General features: G+C 42.9%; 1 protein-coding gene and 1 long non-coding RNA gene across 10 annotated transcripts in view; one reads left to right on the top strand and one right to left on the bottom strand.

Moving 5' to 3' along the window:
- Positions 1-19,903, top strand: part of LOC146867949 (uncharacterized) — a 507,623-nt gene that overhangs the window by 6,373 nt on the left and 481,347 nt on the right. For 7 of the 9 annotated variants that reach the window (XR_014962390.1, XR_014962392.1, XR_014962388.1 and 4 more), the window contains exon 2: positions 3,536-3,610. The exons of the other annotated variants lie outside the window; for them this stretch is intronic. Coding sequence is in view for 1 of the 7 variants with exons in the window: in XM_085608692.1 (XP_085464818.1) it covers positions 3,579-3,610 (32 nt within the window). In the remaining 6 variants the exon portion in view is untranslated. The remainder of the gene's footprint in view (positions 1-3,535; positions 3,611-19,903) is intronic. 9 annotated transcript variants of the gene reach the window in all.
- LOC146867950 (uncharacterized) overlaps positions 1-19,903 on the bottom strand; it is a 61,183-nt gene that overhangs the window by 20,597 nt on the left and 20,683 nt on the right. Inside the window, exon 2 of the long non-coding RNA XR_014962396.1 lies at positions 9,876-9,996. This is a non-coding gene — a long non-coding RNA (uncharacterized LOC146867950). The remainder of the gene's footprint in view (positions 1-9,875; positions 9,997-19,903) is intronic.

Raw genomic sequence — 19,903 nt, 5'->3', positions numbered from 1 at the left:
CCAATTTGTGGGAGGGGTGGGCCTTAATAATGCCCCCACCCTAAGTTTTCACCAAAAATGAATCCCTGGTGTTTAGTGGGCTTTCTGCCCCCATGGGGGCGGATCGGGGGTATTAACTCCCACCTGCCTCCCATGGGGGCAGAAAGACTGTACCTTTTGTGTTGGGGGTGGGGCATTGGCATGCCCATTGTGGGCAGCCTCCACCCCTCTTTTATACAAAAAAAAACAACCATCCCTGGTGCCTAGTGGGCTTTCTGCCCCCAGGGGTCAGATCGTGGGTTATTGCCCCCATCTGCACCCCAGGGGGGCAGAAAGACTGTACCATTTTTTGGAGGGGTGGGGCAATATAATGCCAATTTAGGGCAGCATTCACCCCTACGTTTTCACAAAAAAAAATCCCTGGTGTCCAGTGGGCTTTCTGCCCCCCCGGGGGGGCAGATTAGGGCTGATAACCCCTACCTGCCTCCCAGGGCCTGAATGACTGTCCCTTTTGTGTTGGGGTGGGGGCATTGGCATGACCCTTGTGGGCAGCCCCCACCCCTCTTTTATAAAATAAAAAAAACAATTCTCCCTGGTGGCTAGTAGGCTGTCTGCCCCCCCTCCCCGGAAGGGGAAGATCTGGAGCTATTGCCTTCATCAGCACCCCAGGGGGCAAAAAGACTGTGCCAATTTTGGGGAGGGGGTATTATAATGCCTATTTAGGGCATCCTCCAACCCTACAGTTTCACAAAAAAAGAATCCCTCGTGTCTAGTGGGCTTTCTACCCCACGGGGGCAGATTGGGGGCTTTTGCCCCTATTTGCTTCCTGGGGGTGCAGAAAGACTGTGTCAATTTTTGAGGGGTGGGGGAATTACAGTGCCAATTAAGGGCAGCCCCCACTCCTAAGTAAAAAAAAAAAATCCCAGGGGTCTAGTGTGCTTTCTGCCCCCCTGGAGGCAGATCAGGGAAAATAATCTCCATCTGCCTCTTGGAGGGGGGGGGGGGCAGAAAAACTATGGAAAAGTTTTGGGAGGGGTGGGAGCTTTATAGTGCCCATTTAGGGCAGCCTCCACCCCTAAGTATAACCAAAACCGTTTCCAAGGTGTCTAGTGGGCTTTCTGCACCCCTGGGAGGCAGATCAGGGAAAATTACGCTCATCAGGCCTCCCGGGGAGACAGAAACACTGTCCCTATTGTGTTGGGGGTGGGCACATTGGCATGCCCATTGTGGGCAGGTTCCACCCCTCTTTTAAAAATAATATATATCCCTGGTGCCTAGTAGGCTCTCAGCGCACTAGGGGGGGGGGGGGGGTGCAGAAAGATTGATGCTAATTTTTGGGAAGGGTGGGGGCATTAGAGTGCCCATTAAGGGTAGTCCTTAGCCCTACGCGTTAAACAAAATGATTCCATGGTGTCCAGTGTGCTTTCTGCCCCCCATAGGGGGCAGATTGGGAGCTACTACCCCATATGCCTCCCAGGGGGGTAGAAAGACTTACTATGCCCAAATTATTATGGGGGGGAGCAAAAGCCCTTGCCCAAGGGGCTGCTTCCCTCTCCCTGGTGTCTAGTGGGTAGATCCCTGCTTGGGGATCGCCCTCCTGCAGCGATCCCCAAGCATGCATCAACTAGAGAGGGGGAATATTGAAAGGGGCGATTTTCCCCTTTCCAACGATACCTCTCCAGCGTGATTTGGTGCTCGGGGGCTGACTTAGCCCAACAAGCACTGAAACTGAAATGAGCCAATTGGCTCATATCAGTTTCATATGTAATGACGTCAGTGCGCCAATCATGCGGTCGTCATTACTTAGTGGAAAAAAATGCCCCAGAGGGTTGGGTAAGCTCTTCTCCACCTCCTGAGGCAAACAAAAAAGGAAATTCCTCTGCTGAAAACAGCAGAGGGATTATGCGGTGGGGTGGTGCAATATCACCCTATGTTCAGCTTCCTCTTCCTTATGCTTTGCCATCTAATGTATATGTGGCTATATTTAACAATAACAATTTTCTTTCTCCTTGTCTAATGGATTTCAATGTGTCTTCAGAGGTATATATTTGAGAGTAGTTGTACATATTGTGCACGAAACTAAAACTACTAACAGGGGTATGTGTGTAGTTTGAGTAAATAAGAAAATACATTAGATAATAAAGTGGTTGAAAATGGTAAATGTTTGAGGGTGATTGCACAAATTAAGTACGAAAATTAAACTACTATACAGATTATGTGTGTGATTTTGAGTAAAGACGAAAATGAGTTAGCAGGGGACATTGAGAGCGAGGAGTGAGGGTTGTGAGAGATTGGATGGAAGGTAAAGCTATAATGGAACTGGTAAATGAAGAGGAAGAATTTAGACAGTCAAATATAAATCCTAGGTTAAGGCTGGCGCAATAATGAAGGGGTAAATTTTGGATGGAGTGTCAAAGACCCTTGAAAGATGGTAAAGTTGAATATGTAGGAGAAAGTGTATGTGAAAGAAGTTATACAGGAATTATTTTTTGGGTGGAGAGCCAATTTTGAGGGGAATTTATTATGCTTTTCTGGAAGATACATTTGCCAAATAATTGGTTTGGATCTTGTTATTTTGCTTTAGTGATTCCCAGGGAGTTATTTCATGATTTTAACACCTGTAGCAATTATAGTGGTTTGTGCAATTGTCTTGTTACTTTTGCTAACATTGTCTGAGTGTATGTTCAAGAAGTGTGGAAACAGCGGTAATAGGATTTATTTAAAGAGAAAACAATCTTCCGAGCGGGAGATGGAGTATATCAAAGATTGTGTCTTCAACCAACTGTAGATGGCAGAGGAAAATTCCAGAAAGAAGAAGAAAGTGATGCATACCGAAGGATTTCCTAAGTAATAAAGTTATTTATGGATTTTGTGATTATAGAATAATCAAAAGGGGAACTGTGAAAGTGTTTTTCAAATCTATATTTTGAAAGTGCCATCTTGGATAAAAACAATGCTGTTTCTGTCATCCACTGTTGTGTTCACCCCTCCCATCTTCTCACCTTGCCCATTTTCTCTACGCATTAGCTCTGCAGAGTAAAGTCAAGCTGCTGTAATGGTTTTTCCACTCTTGTGAATACAAAGCTTTGAATTAACTTTTTATTATTCCTAACTTGTTGGAACTTAACAACCATTCTGATGTAATTCTGCTGTGTAGATGTGTGTTTTTCATTAGGTTGAAATGATATTGCTGAAATGTTTCATATTTTGTTCAAACATCTCTGGATGGGAGTAGCATGGAAGATGCTGGATGTTTTCTTAAAATGGGCTAGTGCTTATGTGTTATGGTAAATTTCTGATTTTCTAAAGGGTTGTTACTTTTGATCATTCCACAATGAATCTGCTGTTTTACTAATTTGTTATGTAAGAATTGTGTACAAGAAACCCATGAGTTTGAAAGTGAGCCAGAAGACTTTCCTATTCTACTTGGATTGCTGCCAAATTTCTTTCTGATTTTGCTGCTGAATTTGAAGCTTAGAATGCTTTTTTATTTTAATTACTCTGTTCAACTCTATATTTAGAATTGGCATTTATTCTGTACTGCTTGAATTTTTAGAGTTTGCTACACTGCTAAATTGACGACTGGAGGACACCTTTACATGCAATTTAATATGTGGGAGAACCGTATAAGGTAAATTATGGGTATTTTGAATTTTAGAGTGCCCTGGAATTTGGGGTATGGTTTTTGTTGCCACGGTCATTAAACATGTACTGTGGGCATTTTGAACTGCATATTTTCGTGAATTTTTTCAGATTTCTATAACCTAAACCTATTTTATAGGATCCGCCTGGATGTAAAAGGGGGAAAGGAGGAGTGTTCATTTGTGAAAGACAATGGGCAATAATGCCATGATATTGTAATTGATTCAGTGTTGTCATAATGCGCTTTGCTTCCGGCTACTGTTTAGTCAGTGCTTGGGGCTCACTGCATAAAGGAATGACATGTGGAACAGAGGGCCCGATTCACAGAACTAACTTAAGACAAAATCCTAAACTTACTACTTTTGGTATTCACAGAAGGCATTTAGTAGTAGTAAAGTTAGGATTGTGTCTTAAGTTTGACTTAAGACAGACTTAAGACAGACTTAAGACAGACTTAAGACAGACTTAAGACAGACTTAAGACAGTCTTAAGACAAACTTAAGACAAACTTAGGACAGACTTAAGACAGGCTTAAGACAGGCTTAAGACAGACTTAAGACAGATTTAAGACAAAATCCTAACTTTACTACTACTAAATGCCTTCTGTGAATATCAAAAGTAGTAAGTTCAGGATTTTGTCTTAAGTTAGTTCTGTGAATCGGGCCCAGGGTGCTTATCCCACCCTGCTTGCTTTCTGTATAGAGCTGGGGCTTGTTTTTCAGCTCACTCTATTGCAGAACATTTGCTGATATCCTCATGCAGAACATTTGCTGATATCCTCATGTAGTATACAGGAAAAGGCTACTCGAATCACCTCCTCTCCTTGGGTTGCTTCCCTAATGAAGAACAGGTGCAGTCATCTTCTGCTAAAATGATGTCAATTTTCAAATAAATGACAGACTGCTTTAATTGTGTGAGGTCTATCCCTCTCAACCCAATCCAAATCATAAACTCTATTCTGAGGATTTATATGTTTTTATAGAGTCACAATCTGTATAAAATTGTCAGTTGGACTCCTCGCCACCCGAAATTCCTGGGAAGTCTAATGCACAATTGTTACTTTTTCTGGATAGTCTAGAAGCGCCCTCACTCAAATCCCATTCTGCAGAAATATCCATAGCTGATAAAGTATGTTTCTTAGATTGTCCTTCTGCCGTCTTCTTTTTAAATAGAGTTTTTCGGCCTGAGCCTCTCTCGTCTCTCTGTACACTAGCCTCAGTTAGTTGCTCTGATTATTTCTGCTTGCTGTATTCTTCTCTTCTTTTGTAGTTGGTTTGACTTTCTCTTTCTGCTCGTTTCCATCAGAGTCTTGAAAAGAATGGGACGAGTGGCTATCAGAATACTGATGCTGTTTTGCCTTTCTAATTTTACCATAGTCCCTCAAATTATAACCCCCCCAGTCTGACTCCTAAGTTACTGGTGATCCAGTTCACCCCCTTCTCCCCTCCCCCATTTCTTTATATACTCAATTACAAGTTTATCCTTAGTGGAGCTTTCAATGTAGATCTTCGATATGAGATGTGCTTTAATGGCCCGTGTACCTAAAGCAAGGAAGTAGCTAGACAATTAAAATACAACTTTGAACTAAAACTCCGATGGCACCAGGTGAGTGAAGCAAGTGATCTCAACCCTCCCTAGAAGAGCTCCCTTGTCTCTTCAGTCCAAGCATATCCTTCGACCTATCCATCCACCCACTGATATTCACTATTTCACCTTCACATTCTGTTACCCATTCATTCTTTTATCCATTGGTCAGTGTTTCAACATCCCATCCATCCATCCATCTATCATGAACGTCAATTTACCAAAAGGCCAGGGGTAGCGGAAGACACATCACGCGCCACTTGACCTTTACTTTCACTCACACACACATGCATACACATACATATACATTAGCACATACAGACACTGTCTCTCCCATAAACACACTCTTGCCTGCATGCATGCACTCAACTAGCATTTAAAAGCATTTGTTTACTTACGTTTGCTGCCAGGAAGGATAATAATTGTACTCCATTTTTTATTACACTTGTAGTAAATAATATGTTATTATTCACTATTAGTGTAATAAACAAATTGACAAAAAACAAGGGTATTGCAGCCACTACCGATGTCCATAAGGACGAGCTACCCCTTTGTTACTGGCACTGATTTTGCTACTTCTGAGGCCAGGGGTTGCAAATACAGTGACAGGGATTGTATGGGGCAAGCCAGGGGTCACAGCTGCGACCCCTCAATGACGTCCATGCTATCTATCCATGCTTCCCTCATTCCTACTATTATCAATCTACTCTGCCATCCATCCACTCTGTCATCCATCCACCAGGCCATCCATCCATCTGCTCTGAGATTTTTTTTTTTGTTTAAGAAGTTTTTATTGAATTTTCAGAGTAAAAGAAAAAGAAAAAGCAAGTGATACAATAAAACAATTATTACAATATAGCGCCATAAAGAGATATTATATAAACGAAGTTGGTTTACAATGACTAGGTCGACAAAAAGAAAAAAGAATCAATAATAGGATAAATTGAGGAATAAGGCACTGGTGGATGGGATAGGAGGGGGAGGAGGGAAGAAAAGAGGAAAGACCAAAGAGGTGAGAGGGAAAGATAAGAGAGAAAGCCAAAGAGAGAAAAGAATAAAAAGAAAATGAGTTATCACATGGGAGGGTGCGAGGAGAGATAAGTAGTAAAAGGGAGCCAGAGACGATCAGCTTTGATTTTTTGGGAGACAGAAGAGGAGGAAACGGAAGCAATCCTATGTTCGTCACAAATAAAATTCCACCAAGTAATTGACGACAGTTTAGAATTATCTTTCCATGCAGACAGGATCACTTTAAAAGCTAATGCAATAAAAAGATCAAATAACCTAGAACTAGATAAAACAGTTTCCATATCAGGAGCTAAAGAACCTAAAAAGATATTTACAAAAGATAAGGTTACATTAAAGTTGAAAACTGACATGCAAACATTCCAAATTGAATTCCAAAAAGATAGAACAGATGCACATTCATATAACTGATGGATTAATGTACCAGTTTCGATAGAGCAGGACCAGCAAAGGGGAGAGGATGTGGGGGAAAACTTACAAATAGTAACAGGAGTAATAATGGCTCTATGATACAGAAAGAACAGAGATTGGGTTAACAATAACTTGTAAACAGTGGCGGCTTTAAGTTTATGCGCCGGAAATAGAGGATACAATGGTGAAGAGGGTGTTAAAGAAGGTGAAGTTGATGGGAGAGAGTAGGTAGCTAATTGGGTTTGTATAGCATTAGAGATAATAATATATTCCTTGTGAAAGGAGTCAGGTAGCTGATATCGTGTTTGTAATTCTTGGAAGGGGATGATAGAAAACCCATTCAAAAGCTGATGGACAAAAAAGATCTCCTTTTCCTTCCAGTATTTGTAATAGAAAGATCTACCTTTGTATTTGAGAAATTTGTTATACCATAGGGTAGAAATTAAAAAACATTGGATGGGAGATAGGTCCTTAAGAAATGTATTGCACAGCAATTCACGGGAATATTTTAATACAGGGCTTTTGGACAAAAAGGTGCAGTTAGACATAAATGTGACATGCTGAAACTGAAACTCTTTTAGGAGCGACCGCTCAAAGATAATCCAACGAGGTATAGGCGTATCCCCAAAGTCGAAGGCCAATGAGAAAGATTGTTTAATCAAAAAAGCCGAGTGGTATATTTTAAAATTAGGGAAGCGCACTCCCCCCTCTTCCTTGGGGCGAATAAGTTTGTTTAAGGCAATGCGGGAGCGTTTATTGTTCCACAAAAATTTAAGACATAAAGAGTTTAATTGGGAAAAAAACCTGTTAGGGATTTTGACAGGGAGCATAGAAACCGTGTAAAGGATATGGGGAGAGACCATCATCTTAATAGTGTCAAGTCTACCCCACCATGATAAAAATAAGGGGGACCACACGAGGAGAAGGGATTTCAATTTATTCATTAGTGCGTTAAAAGTGAATTTAATAGTGTCCGCAATATTGGAGGCAAACCAAATGCCAAGGTATTTAATTTTGGAAGGACACCATGCAAAGGCAGTATCAGCAAACATAAATTGATAACATATCGAATTTAAAGGGAGAACCTCCGTTTTGGATAGGTTGAGTTTGTACCCAGAAATGGAAGAGTAAAGGCGGACTTCTTCTAAAAAAGGGGGAAGGGATTCACTGGGATTGGACATGTATACCAATATATCGTCCGCGTAGGCAGATATTTTAGTTTCAACAGAAGTAGAGGCAAAACCTTTAATTTTGGGATTGGTTCGAATACGCTCAAGGAAGGGTTCCAAACACAGGATAAAAAGTAATGGGGAGAGAGGACAACCTTGCCTGGTGCCTCTAGATAGGGGAAAAAATTGAGAGAATTGGTTATTAACAAAAATACTAGCCCTCGGACATGAGTATAACAATTTGATAAAAGAAATAAAATTAGGGCCAAAACCAAACCATTGTAATGTATGAAACATAAACTGCCAATTTATACGATCAAATGCTTTTTCCGCATCCAGAGACAAAGCAGCCAGGGGATCTTTATAATTTTTACCATGGGACAGGATATTCATGAACATTCTAGCATTATCGGAAGCCAATCTACCTTTGACAAAGCCCACCTGGTCCGTCTTGATCAGAAGGGGAATGACAGAATCAAGTCGAGAAGCAATAATCTTAGCGAAGATCTTGCAGTCGTAATTGATTAGGGAGATTGGGCGAAAATTTTTACAAAAAGAGTGGTCCTTATCGGGCTTAGGGATGATGACGATCAAGGCATCCATAAAGGAGCCAGATGCTTTCGCATCAGTAATGAAGGAATTAAACAGCTGCAATAATTTAGGGGCAAACAAAGATTTGAAAGTGCAATAAAACTCCACCGGTAATCCGTCCGGGCCGGGGGCTTTTGATTTCTTTAAAGCTTGTAGGGCAGTAAGAATCTCTTGAAGGGTAATATCCGCCTCTAAAGCGGAAAACTCAGCACTCAGAGAAGGGGGAGCAGGGAGTCCAGAAAAAAACTTATCAAGATTATGAGAGGAGGGGAATGTATCGTCTGAATAAAGAGATCGATAATAGTCATGAAAGACCGCTGCAATTTCTTCATCAGAGGACACCAGATTATTGGTGGATTCATCCATGATAGGACCAATGGTCTTACGTTCAGAGCGAATTTTTAAATAGTTCGCTAGCATTTTACCTGCTTTATTCTGCCCTCCGTGAAATTAAGACTTAATTCTAAGTAAAACATTGCAGGCATCAACAGTAGCAATTTTGTTAAGGTTGGTTTTGGCTGTAATTAAATTCCTAAGTGAGTCAGTATTTTTGGAGGAAAAGTAGTCGTGCTCTAATTTTTTCAACTGTTGTAATTGGTCCTTATACTTTTTCACATTGGCCTTTTTCTTCCGGGACACAAAGGAAATAGTAAAAGCACGGAGCGCCGCCTTAAAAGCATCCCAGTTATTAGAAGTGGAAGTGTCTAATGGGTTGTTAAAGGTGAAAAATTCATTAATGAAGGAAGTGGCTTCTTTAAGATAAGCTGTATCAGAAAGTAGGTGAGTGTTAAACTTCCAGCGATTATATTTGGTGGAGGTGAGTGAAAGGTCAAAAACAACATAGACAGGGGCATGATCTGAAATAAAGATAGAACCAATTTCAGATTTTTGGATACATGGAAGAAGGGATTTGCTAGCCAAGATATAATCTATTCTGGATCGGGTTTGGTGAACATTAGAAAAGAACGTATATTCCAACAAATCAGGGTTACAGGTTTTCCAAACATCATACAGTGGGCGAGAGGCAATGGCCGATTGAAAGGATTTATGGGTCTTATCCGGCTGAAATTTATACTTTGATAAGCGATCCGAGAAAGGATCCAACCATTGATTGAAGTCGCCTGCTACAATAATATTGGGACAATCAGCGGTGGAAAGGAGAATTTTAATATCATTCCAGAATTTTGGATCCGGTTTCACAGGGCCATAAATGTTTAACAAGATTAGCGTTTTATTATAAACAACAATCTTGGCCATTACCCATCGACCTGCGTCATCATTTTGAGAGGAAATAATTTGCACAGATAAAGATTTGTGAAACAATATGGCAACCCCCCCCTTCTTGTCAACAGCAGGGGAAAAAACAACTTGGCCTACCCATTGCCTTTTTAATTTCAGCGACTCAACATCATTACAATGCGTTTCTTGAAGAAAGGAAATTTGGGAATTGAGTTTAGATAAATGAGAAATTACCTTTTGCCTTTTAACAGGATTTCCAAGACCACGTACGTTCCACGTAACAAAATTACACATACGCGAGGTTCAAGGGAATGTGATACACATGGTGTGGGAATACTTCAGAGACAAAACGACACTGGAAGACAAAATGCGCATAAGGGTTACAAACGGGAACAACAAAACAAAAAATCACATTACTAAGAAGAATCAACAAACCTTTGACAATGTAATAAATGAAGGGAGGTCCGCAAGCACCATAATCATGAGAAAATGAAGGGAAAAGAGCGAAGAGAAAACATGGAAAATCTCGAAAAAGGAAGAGAGTGACGCACCGACCGGAAGAAGACTGAAAAAAGAAAGTGCGGGAAAGAGCAGGAGAAGAAAAGGAGGTGAGCAGACGTAAAAAGCATAGGAAAGTAGAGAAGGAAAACAGGTCAAGGAAAAGAGTCCAGACCTGAAAGACAGCAATAGAAAAGTAAAGTTGGAGCGTGATGAGACCGGAGAGAAGACAGCGGTGTAAATCACAAGGATAAAATTGGAAGCAGGACATAACCTAGGTAGTTATAAGAAAGGAGCAAAGAGATGAGGGAGAAAAGAGAGTTTGAACAGGAATAACCAATAACAAAGAAGAAGAAACGTGATTAACAAACATACAATAAGCAATAAGCAATAAAGCATATAGAAAACTATGTATAAGAGGTATCTAAGGTAACCAGAAAAAGGCTGTTAAAAGCTGTTAAGAGCACCAAACTAAAGCGGTAAAAAAGAAGAGACGCTCAATGATTTGTGTCCATATTGCGAGAGGAGATGTTATTGAGAAACAGTTTCAGTTTTCCCGGGTCATCAAAGGATCTTGTCTGGCCGTCGTGGGTGATCTTGCAAATGGAGGGGTGAAGTATGCCATACTGGACGTTCAAATGCCTCATTTGTGGACGCAGTGCAAGGAATTCTTTGCGACGAGCATTGGTCGCATTGGAGACATCTTGTGAGATAAAGATATTGTGACCAGACCACGATAGGTGACGCTTAAGTTTAGCTGCTTTGAGTACAGTCATAAGTTCAGTGAACTCCAGAAAAAGCATGATAATGCCACGAGGTTTAGTGGAATTCGGTTGAAGGCGACCTAAGCGGTGAGCTCTCTGGATATTCAAAGGTGTAGCTGACTGAAGGCCCAGGAGGTCATGAAGGAATTTTCGAAGGAAGAGCAACATATCAGGACCCTCAATATTCTCTGGCAAGCCAAAAAGACGGAGGTTATTCCTTCGATTACGATTCTCCAAGTCCTCAGTATGGAGCTGTAGTTTGTGAATCTCTTGTTCCAATAACGGTATTTTTGTGGCGACATCTTGAACGTCACTGACATGCTGTTCTAACTCAGTCACCCTACCTTCCATGACAATCCATCGGTCCTCTATTTGTTGCAATTTTTCGTTTGTGGCGGCCATAAATGGTTGAAGGCCACGCACTTCCTCTAGTATATTATCTAGAACTGGGCTTTGCGAAGAAAGAATCGGCGAGGGCGGGTCATTCTTCAGCCTTTTAGGCTTTGCGCCAGAAGAAGATGGTTTACTCGGAGGATGGGAGTCATTAGACATCTTGGCAATTCGACTAGACGCTTTCTTGGCGGGAAAAAGTATACGGAGTTCTCTCATACGCTGAAAAGTTTGGCAAAAATACTCATAAAGCCGTTACAGCATCACCTTAGGACAAAAAAACAAAAAGAAAAAGATACACGAAGCTGTATTGCATCCAACCTGTTGCTCAGGAAATAGGGGTTAATCATGGCTCTTCTGAAGAAAAGACAAAATTATGAGATCTTCTCCTGAGAGAAAAACGGTATAGAACAAGCATGGCCGGGGGCTAATGGAAACTGTTGAACTTGGAACAGACTCCCTCTCGGAGAAAAATGAAGCAGTAAAGCATCAAAGCATGATCCAGGAAATGCGTGCGCGGTGCCTCAGGAGTGGGATACAGGCGCCTTGATATAAAATGGCCGCCGTCGGGCATTACCTCAGGAAATCAAACCGCCACGTCTCCGAGGAATAGGAGTGATATAAACAACCGGCGAAGGACAATTCTGAATCACGCCATGTTCCGCTGGTGAATTCTTCTGGAGACAGCACCCGCAGCTCGCTGGGAAGCCTTCCACACAGCTAGAAAGCACCGCGACCGAGCGGAGCTAACGGAGATCCGCCATCTTCCCTCGGCGTCCAAGCCACGCCCCCCCATCTGCTCTGAGATTTATCCATTCATTCACTCAGCCATGCATCCATTCATCCACTCTGTCATCCATCTGTTCTACCGTCCATCTGCTCTGCCATCCATCTATCCATCAATTCACCCAGACTGTGATCCACCCATCCATCCATTCTGCCTTCCATCCATCCACTCTCCTATCCATCCATCAATACATCCATTCATCCGTTCTGCCATTCATCATGCATACATCCACTCTGTCATCTTTTCACCCACTCAACCATCTATCCTTTATTCTGCCTTCTTTCCACCTGTCCATCAATCTATTCATGCACACACCCTTTCACTCACTCTCCCATCTACCCACTCATTCATCCACCCATTCATTCATTCATTCATTCATTCATTCATTCATTCATTCATTCATTCATTCATCCATCTATCCATCCATCCATCTTTCCTTCCTTTCACCCTTCCTCTCTTTCAGTATTCCTCCCCTATTCCCCTTGTCTATTTACCCATCTTTTGTTCTTCCTTGTTCCTGCTTGCTCTTCAATTGGTGCTGAATTCATTGACAGCATTAATTCAGAACTTTTGTCTGGGAGTTACATACAGGAGAGGCCTTTAAAGAATCCCACAGCTGCTGCAGCTGCTAAAGCAGTGGAGTTCACGGCACCCCTGACCTAAAGTGTCACGGTCCACAGAAGTATAAACTTCAGATATTATTTTTGATAATTCATGTTCGTGATTCTGAACAGAAACTGCCTTGGGCCTCTGGCGCATAGCCAAAGCTGACGCTTTCCCACAAATTGTTCCTAGGATGGGATTGAAGAAACTGTAGAAAAATGTCCCATTAATTTCATGCCTAAGGCCAAAGCTGGTATAGACTTCTGCTCATGTTGTATTTGTTTCAAAACTTCTGGGAGCGTTGCTAATTAGGGTATGCCTAGCGTGTTAATGTGAATGCATGCAAATATACTTCCTCAGGTGTTGCACTCCCTTCAGGTGGAACCATTCCAAGGGGAAGACACATAGTCAGTAATCTACGCTTGTCTTGAGATGTTGTATGAGGGAAAACTGCTTCCAACTGGTTGGAATCCAGGAGGCAATTTCATCATGCTTTGTGGGCATCTTTCCCAATACAGCATGTATTGCCAGTGGACTGATTCCCTCTACAACAACCTGTCCCAGTACTACTCATCCTGCTGGAGCTGGTCTAGAATTCATAGTTTGTAGCACATATTTATGAGTTTCTTGTATAAGGAGACTGTGTAATTTAGTATTCCTACAACATCAGCCATTGGTAGGTTCTCAGAATGTGGTGCATATCCAGCTAATACAGGCCATGTTACCCCTTTGTTACTCAAGGGACCCAATCTAACATTCCTGTGACTGTGTGTGGTAACTCACTAGCAAAGCAATTCTGGAGTTTTGGTAAGTCAAAGAGATTCCCAAGTACTGGTGTGCCCTATCTGCAGGCAGAACATCTGGTTTGAAAGCATGAAACGTGAAACGGCCCTGTAGCAGCATCTGTACTCTCAAGTTCCATCCATGAGTGAAATGTTTCAAAGGCATATGCTGTGTCTGTAGCTATTAATATCTAACTGCCCCCCACCCTGCATCTGGGTCACCTCTGATGTAGAGATGTTGTGTAACTGCTTCCTGGTAATTTACTCCTATCACAACAGGAGGAGCCGCCTTTTAATTGAACAGATTCAATAAAACATGAGACTCAAAAACCATAGAAACCCACTGATGTGGAATAACCGTTCAACAATAAAGCTAAACACACAGTAAATAGGTGCTTTCCTCATTATGTCTACAGAAGGAGAACCATGATTACTACTGATGTCTCTGTGTACCTGTAATGATGGCTATTTTGAGAGTGCATATTCAAAGACTTCTCAAAGATCCATAAAACCTGAATGCTGATGTTTAGGTGTCAAGTTGCCCATCCTGGAACTTTGGCTCAGGTCTACATAGTTTGGCTTCCCTACCCACGAGCGCCTGAACTGAGTTCAATGATCCATCCCTAGAGCAGGGAAACCTAGGTTATTGTAGACCACACCACTCATTGAGCATACCTGCTGGTGTGCTATCTGTTCTTTCTGGGTTACTAACAGCCCTGTGAAGGGTTCAAAGACGGAGTGGTAATTCAATCAATTTCATTCTTTAGAATAGCACACTCAAGCACTGCCCAAGAAAATACACTATATACATTTAAAAGTGTTTTATTGTAACAGTCTCATCCTGTTGCTTAGTACATGAGTGATAATCACACTGAATATAATTAAAATTGCACTTATGTATATTGTTAGCAGCAAGAAAAAAATGAACAGTCCTCATATAATTATAATGTTCCTGCAGCCCACTATCCTAAATACTACTTCAATGCACTACGCTATGAGAGCATGGAGTACTTAACTTGCCTATAGAGTTTTTCGGGGCCCAGCGCTGTTCACACCAGATCAGCTGTAATTATCAGCGTTCATCAGGGAGAGAGTTTTCCCTTCGAAAGGAAAACACATGATCAACTGGGCTCAGCTCCTCCTCTGTATCGACTCTCAGCATAAGAGTGCATGCCGCGGTAGTCTGGCAGGACCTCTTGAGATAACATCGTGTGAAGGCCTTTTTAGATCTCGGCTAGCAAAGGCTGCGCTTGCGCAGTCTCGCTCGCGAGATTTAATGACTTTGAGAAGTGGGGCTTCAACCCGCCCCTCTTCTCTCCTCTTCTCCATTGGCTGACCTCTTAAATGCTGGTCAGCCATTGGAGAAGAGCTTTGTCTCTCCAAACAAGCCCCGTCTCTTTTGGATTCATGGGCATGTTTTTTCGATTCTTTCTCTTTTATTTCACACCCCCATAAGACAGCGAGTCTACGGCATGTCTTGCTCACGCTGCCTACACACGCCAGTCGGCTCTCTGATTGGTTGGCAACTACCGAATAAGCACTGTGATTGGTGGACCTTGTCAACCAATCAGAAAGCCTACTGGCGCGTGCAGGCAGTATGAGCAAGACACTCCCGGCTCTGATAAGCCCTGGGCTTCCTTCCCGCCAGGACCGGCCTTCAGGTACCTCCTTCTGCTTCTTCCTCTGTGTTCTGCTGCTCTGCCGGCTGTATTCCCCTCTGCGTGTCCTGACGTGCCTCAACTGGGGCGCCTCCTGGGCTCGGAGCGATTTCGACCTTCAGTCCTGTTAGGGCCGGCTGATTCTCTAGCCATTGCAGTCCCGGCGTATGCGAGCCGGCCAGCCGCTCCCACCACGCGGCCAGGGGTCCCACGTATGAGGCCTGCAGTGGACCAGACTCGCCCGTGGGCTCTAAGGAGGTAGGGGGCGGCCCGGGGTGCCTCTCGGGTCCACCTGCTGCTTCTCCCCTGGTCCCTGCACGCCATCTCTACCTCCGTGCATCTTGGTGGGGTCTTCATCGGACGGTCCTCCGGGCCCGGATCCGTCCCAACTGCCAAGCTGCTTTCGGGCCAGAGTCAGTCGCAGCTCTCTGTACGCCTCGTCACTTTGGAGCCTTGGAGTACTTCATCCCCCGCACCCCACCTCAGCCTCCCCCGCACTCGCATAAAACCAGCACAAAACGAGCGCTGCAGCAGCTCCGCGTTCTCCACACACCCACCGCCGCCTCGGCGCTCTCTCAGGAGTGAGTCACCCTTGTCCCAGCCTCGCATTTATACAGCACTTCTCCACAGCACTCGCACTTCAGAGAGCGATGAAAAAGGCCGTCAGAGGAGCAGGGGGTCTGCCAAGCAGCCCCCTCCCGGTCTGCGGTCGGGACTGCGGTGCCCTTGGGAGAGGTGAGGGGTAATTGCCGTGAAATGCGAACGCCCCCTGGTACTTTCTCGCAGCGGTGGCTTCGCAGCTCTCTTGCCTCCAAAAGGCAAAAAAACGCCTTGGATGTGAACATTCCTCGCGCGCAGAAAACAATTCACGACGTGTGACCTTCTAAGCGAGGAACCACCTGCCAATTATTGCAGACGCGATTTTTGGGATAAATGACACACCGGCTGCGAGGCTTCTGAAACCTGGTATGGTAGCTCAGTGAGCTAATACGCTTGCTGCGGAGACCTACATTTAAATGCAGGCCTGCGAGATTGGATCTCAGTTTGGTGACTAAGCCCTTCACCCTTTTGGATATAAAAAGCACCAGTGCGCTTGGTAACATTAGCACCTGTAGTTACAAGATTTGGACACCTCAGTGTTTGAGTGCAACAAAAAAACTTGGGGCAGACAAGACCCTTGCGCCTCTTTTGCGTCACTTTTAATATGGGAAAAGTGACGCAAAAGTTGCGCAAGGGGCTTGTAAATCTGTCCCCATGTATTCAATTTTGTGGGATGCTTGTTCGTTAAAGAAAATCTCAGTGCTCCAGTATGTGGGTGATACCCATTTAAATCTTTAGGTCTTAAGAATGTGGAATATCCGAATGTTCTAATTCTCCCTAGAGCAGTGCCTAATTTGAGCCAGTGGTTTCTGGTGTTCGGCACAAGGTTGCACTGACTGGCTTATTTAGACATGAACACAACAACAGTAATTTATTAATGCAATATACATTAAAAATTACTATCACCTGCCACCTAAGCCATTCTTATAGCTTTGGGGGCCTGAAATAGTCCGAATTGTCTCATTTGTAGGAGTATGATGGTTAGTAGTTGTGTTGTTATGATCTTTAGCAGCATGTCAGGGACAATGTGTTGTGCAAGTTGCAATGGCCTTCTGTCAAGAGCCCTGGCACTTTTTTTATTAAGCACTGCCCTAGAGTGCACTGGCTGGCTGTGTGGGTGGCTCTGTGGGTGGGTGGCTCTGTGTGTGTGTGGGTGGGTGGCTCTGTGGGTGGGTGGCTCTGTGTGTGTGTGGGTGGGTGGCTCTGTGTGGGTGCAAATGCAATAGGTCTCGCATTTGAGTGATTAAGCTATTGACATTGTAAATAACAATGCCGTTTCTTTAAATGTTTTAAAGACAAAAACATAAACAAAAATAATGTCATGAGCAATGCCAATAGCTCTCACTTTAACAATGACGAGACCATTGCATTGTAAATGCTTGTTAATTCAGTGGTCAATTCATTGGCTTTATTTAAGACTGACCACTGACTTTTAGCCTACATTAGGGGCTTTCCACTAATCCGAGACATAACCGGGCTAAACCAGCATGATGAAAAATACGCCAACTCGGACTATATGCTTATATTACACATCTACTGTAACAGATTGAAACATAGATATCATGTAGCTTGTGGCAAATTTGTGTCGCCTTATGCATTAGCAAAGTCATTGTTTAGATGAAGTGACACTTCCCCAAGTTCTTTAAGAGATAATGACATGCTGAATGTGGACCAAAAGAAGACAGGCTAGCTTAACATACTAAAAATGGAGTCAAGCCTTGGGATTCTACAACAAATATAACTGCGATTTCCACAATACAGACTAATACGTTCAGAGGGCTGACTGAAATAACCCTGGGCGGAGCAGGTATCATGCCTCTATGCGAAGTTCCATGGAGTTGGAAAGCAACTCCACGGAACTTCGCTATGCTCTGCGCCCTCCCCAAATTATTAAAAGTTAGTAAAAGGCACTTACCTGCCCCATGGCTGCCTCCTCCTGGACATCACCGCTCTCCTGCCTCCTCCATGCACACTCGCAAGAGGTACAACATATGGTTTATCATTGAAGCAGGACGGCGAGGAGGAGGCAGGAGAGTGGCTATGTCCAGCAGGAGGTAGCCACGGGGTAGGTAAGTGCCTTTTACTAACTTTTAATTATTTGGGGAGGGTGGAGGGGCCGGCTAACTACGCTCTGCCATGGAGTCGTAGTTTTACCTGAACTCCACGTTCGCAACGGGACGCAGAGTAGGCAAAACATCGTAAACTCGTCAGGCGGAGTGTAGTTACCCGCCCGGGGTCAGACTGAAAGATCCTATAAGTAAATATATTATACATACACTTTTAGAAAATTCTAAATTGCTTGGCTACAGCCAGACCTAAAAAAAAAGCTTCCTGTTTCAGAATGCCAACACTGGGGCAGTGATCTAATGTACCTTTTATGCCGTCATTTCTTTGTTCCTAACCATTAAAACAGTGGATTGCAAATAGTGACCTGCCTAGTTAATTTTCATGAGGCAAGGAGTTTCAACTTTCTGCAAATGGGAAATTTGTGTCACCTATTAGTGCATAGGTTGCATAAAAAATGCATCACTGTTGCCAAACTAGTTGGTATGCAATTGCAGATTTGTGTTTAGCGAAAGGGCATAGTGCATTGGGCCCCTAGTTCTTTTTGCTCACTGCCTGACATCATAGGCATGCAAACAGAATATAAATGCAGAGTGCATCATGCAAATTTCATATTCACTGAACAATTGCTTCAAGTAGAGTTGTCTTCCCCTAATTTGGCAGTGCAAATATAACACGCATTGGTAAATGTATTAGGTTTCGCCCATGTGATTGATAATAGACTGTTTTTTGTTTTAAGTTGTAGCTTTCTGAGACAATATAAGTTACAGAAAATCTCTTAAAGTGTTATGACTTGTTTATGTACAAAAAGGCAATATACTGTGCTGTTACTAGTGGTATAGTGCGGTCAAGTAATAGCAACATTTTGACAAATTAAATGAAAGGAGAGAATTTGGGAGAGAATGTTGCCAAACGGCTAGGGCGGTCGACCTCAGAGCTGGAGAACCGTGGGACGCTCAACATTCTGTGATTTGGGGCAAGTCACTTAATCTCCCTGTGCCGAACAAAAATGAATGTGTCCATCTGTAACGTAACTGGTGCTCATGTAAAGCGCTCTGATACCTTTGGGTCTAGTATGCCCTATATAAAACTCGACAAAAAAAAGGGAAACTATTATTAATTGATGTAAAAGCAATATTATGTGTTTAGGGGTGTTCTGACAACTTTTGGGCTCGGCGCCACTGCACCAGCTGCACCATTCAAATCATGCCCCCAGTGTCTGCAAGGTAACTTGCATTTGTGACTGTCTGTTTGGTAGTAAAAGTTTGCATCATTCGGTGTTCGGAGAGCTTTGGGCCCCAGTGTCACTGAACCCACTGCACCATTGAAATCATGACCTTAGTGCCTGCAATGTAACTGCACTTGTGACTGCTTATTTAGGAGTGAAATATAGCAATATTTGGTGTTTCGAGGAGTTCTGACAACTTTTGGCCCCAGTGCCACTAAACCTGCAGCACCATTGAAATCATGGACTCAGTGCCTGCTAGATAACTGCACTTGTTACTGCCTGATAAAAAGTAAAATTTAGCAATATACTACGTGTAGTGGGGTCTCTACAGTTTTTAGCCCCGTGCCACTGCACCTTCTGCACCATGCAAATCAAGCCCCTTTCAACTGCAAGGTAACTGCAATGGTGACTGCCTGATAAGTGGTAAAATATAACAGTATTAGATGTTTAGAGGAGTTCTGAAAACTTTTGGGCCTATTGCTACTGTACCTGCTGCACCATTCAAATCAATACCCTGTTGTCTGCAAGGTAATTGCACTTGTGGCTGCCTGTTTAGGAGTAAAATATAGCATAACTCTTGTATATTAACTTTATTTTTAACAAGCAATGTTTATTACAACATTTAGAATTTGATCATAATGACCAAATAGATTAAGTTGAAAAAATCTATCAGACAATGCCTTTCCAAGTTCAAAGAAAGGTACTGAGGCATGATTGGAAAAGTCACAAACGTTCTAAGACTAAAGCATCTGCTTTACACAACTAATTAATAAAAAGCAATCATTCCAGCATACTGTTAGAAACTTTCTGCCTTTTCCGTCGGAAGGAATCTTATCTTGCCTGGGGCTTAAACAGTGTGAACAGCTTTAGCGAAAGTATTGTACATGA

Source organism: Triturus cristatus, chromosome 1_2 (genome assembly GCF_964204655.1).
Source record: "Triturus cristatus chromosome 1_2, aTriCri1.1, whole genome shotgun sequence".
Lineage (NCBI taxonomy): Eukaryota > Metazoa > Chordata > Amphibia > Caudata > Salamandridae > Triturus > Triturus cristatus.
The sequence above is the reverse complement of the archived record's forward strand: the minus strand, read 5'-3'. Positions and strand labels throughout refer to the sequence as shown.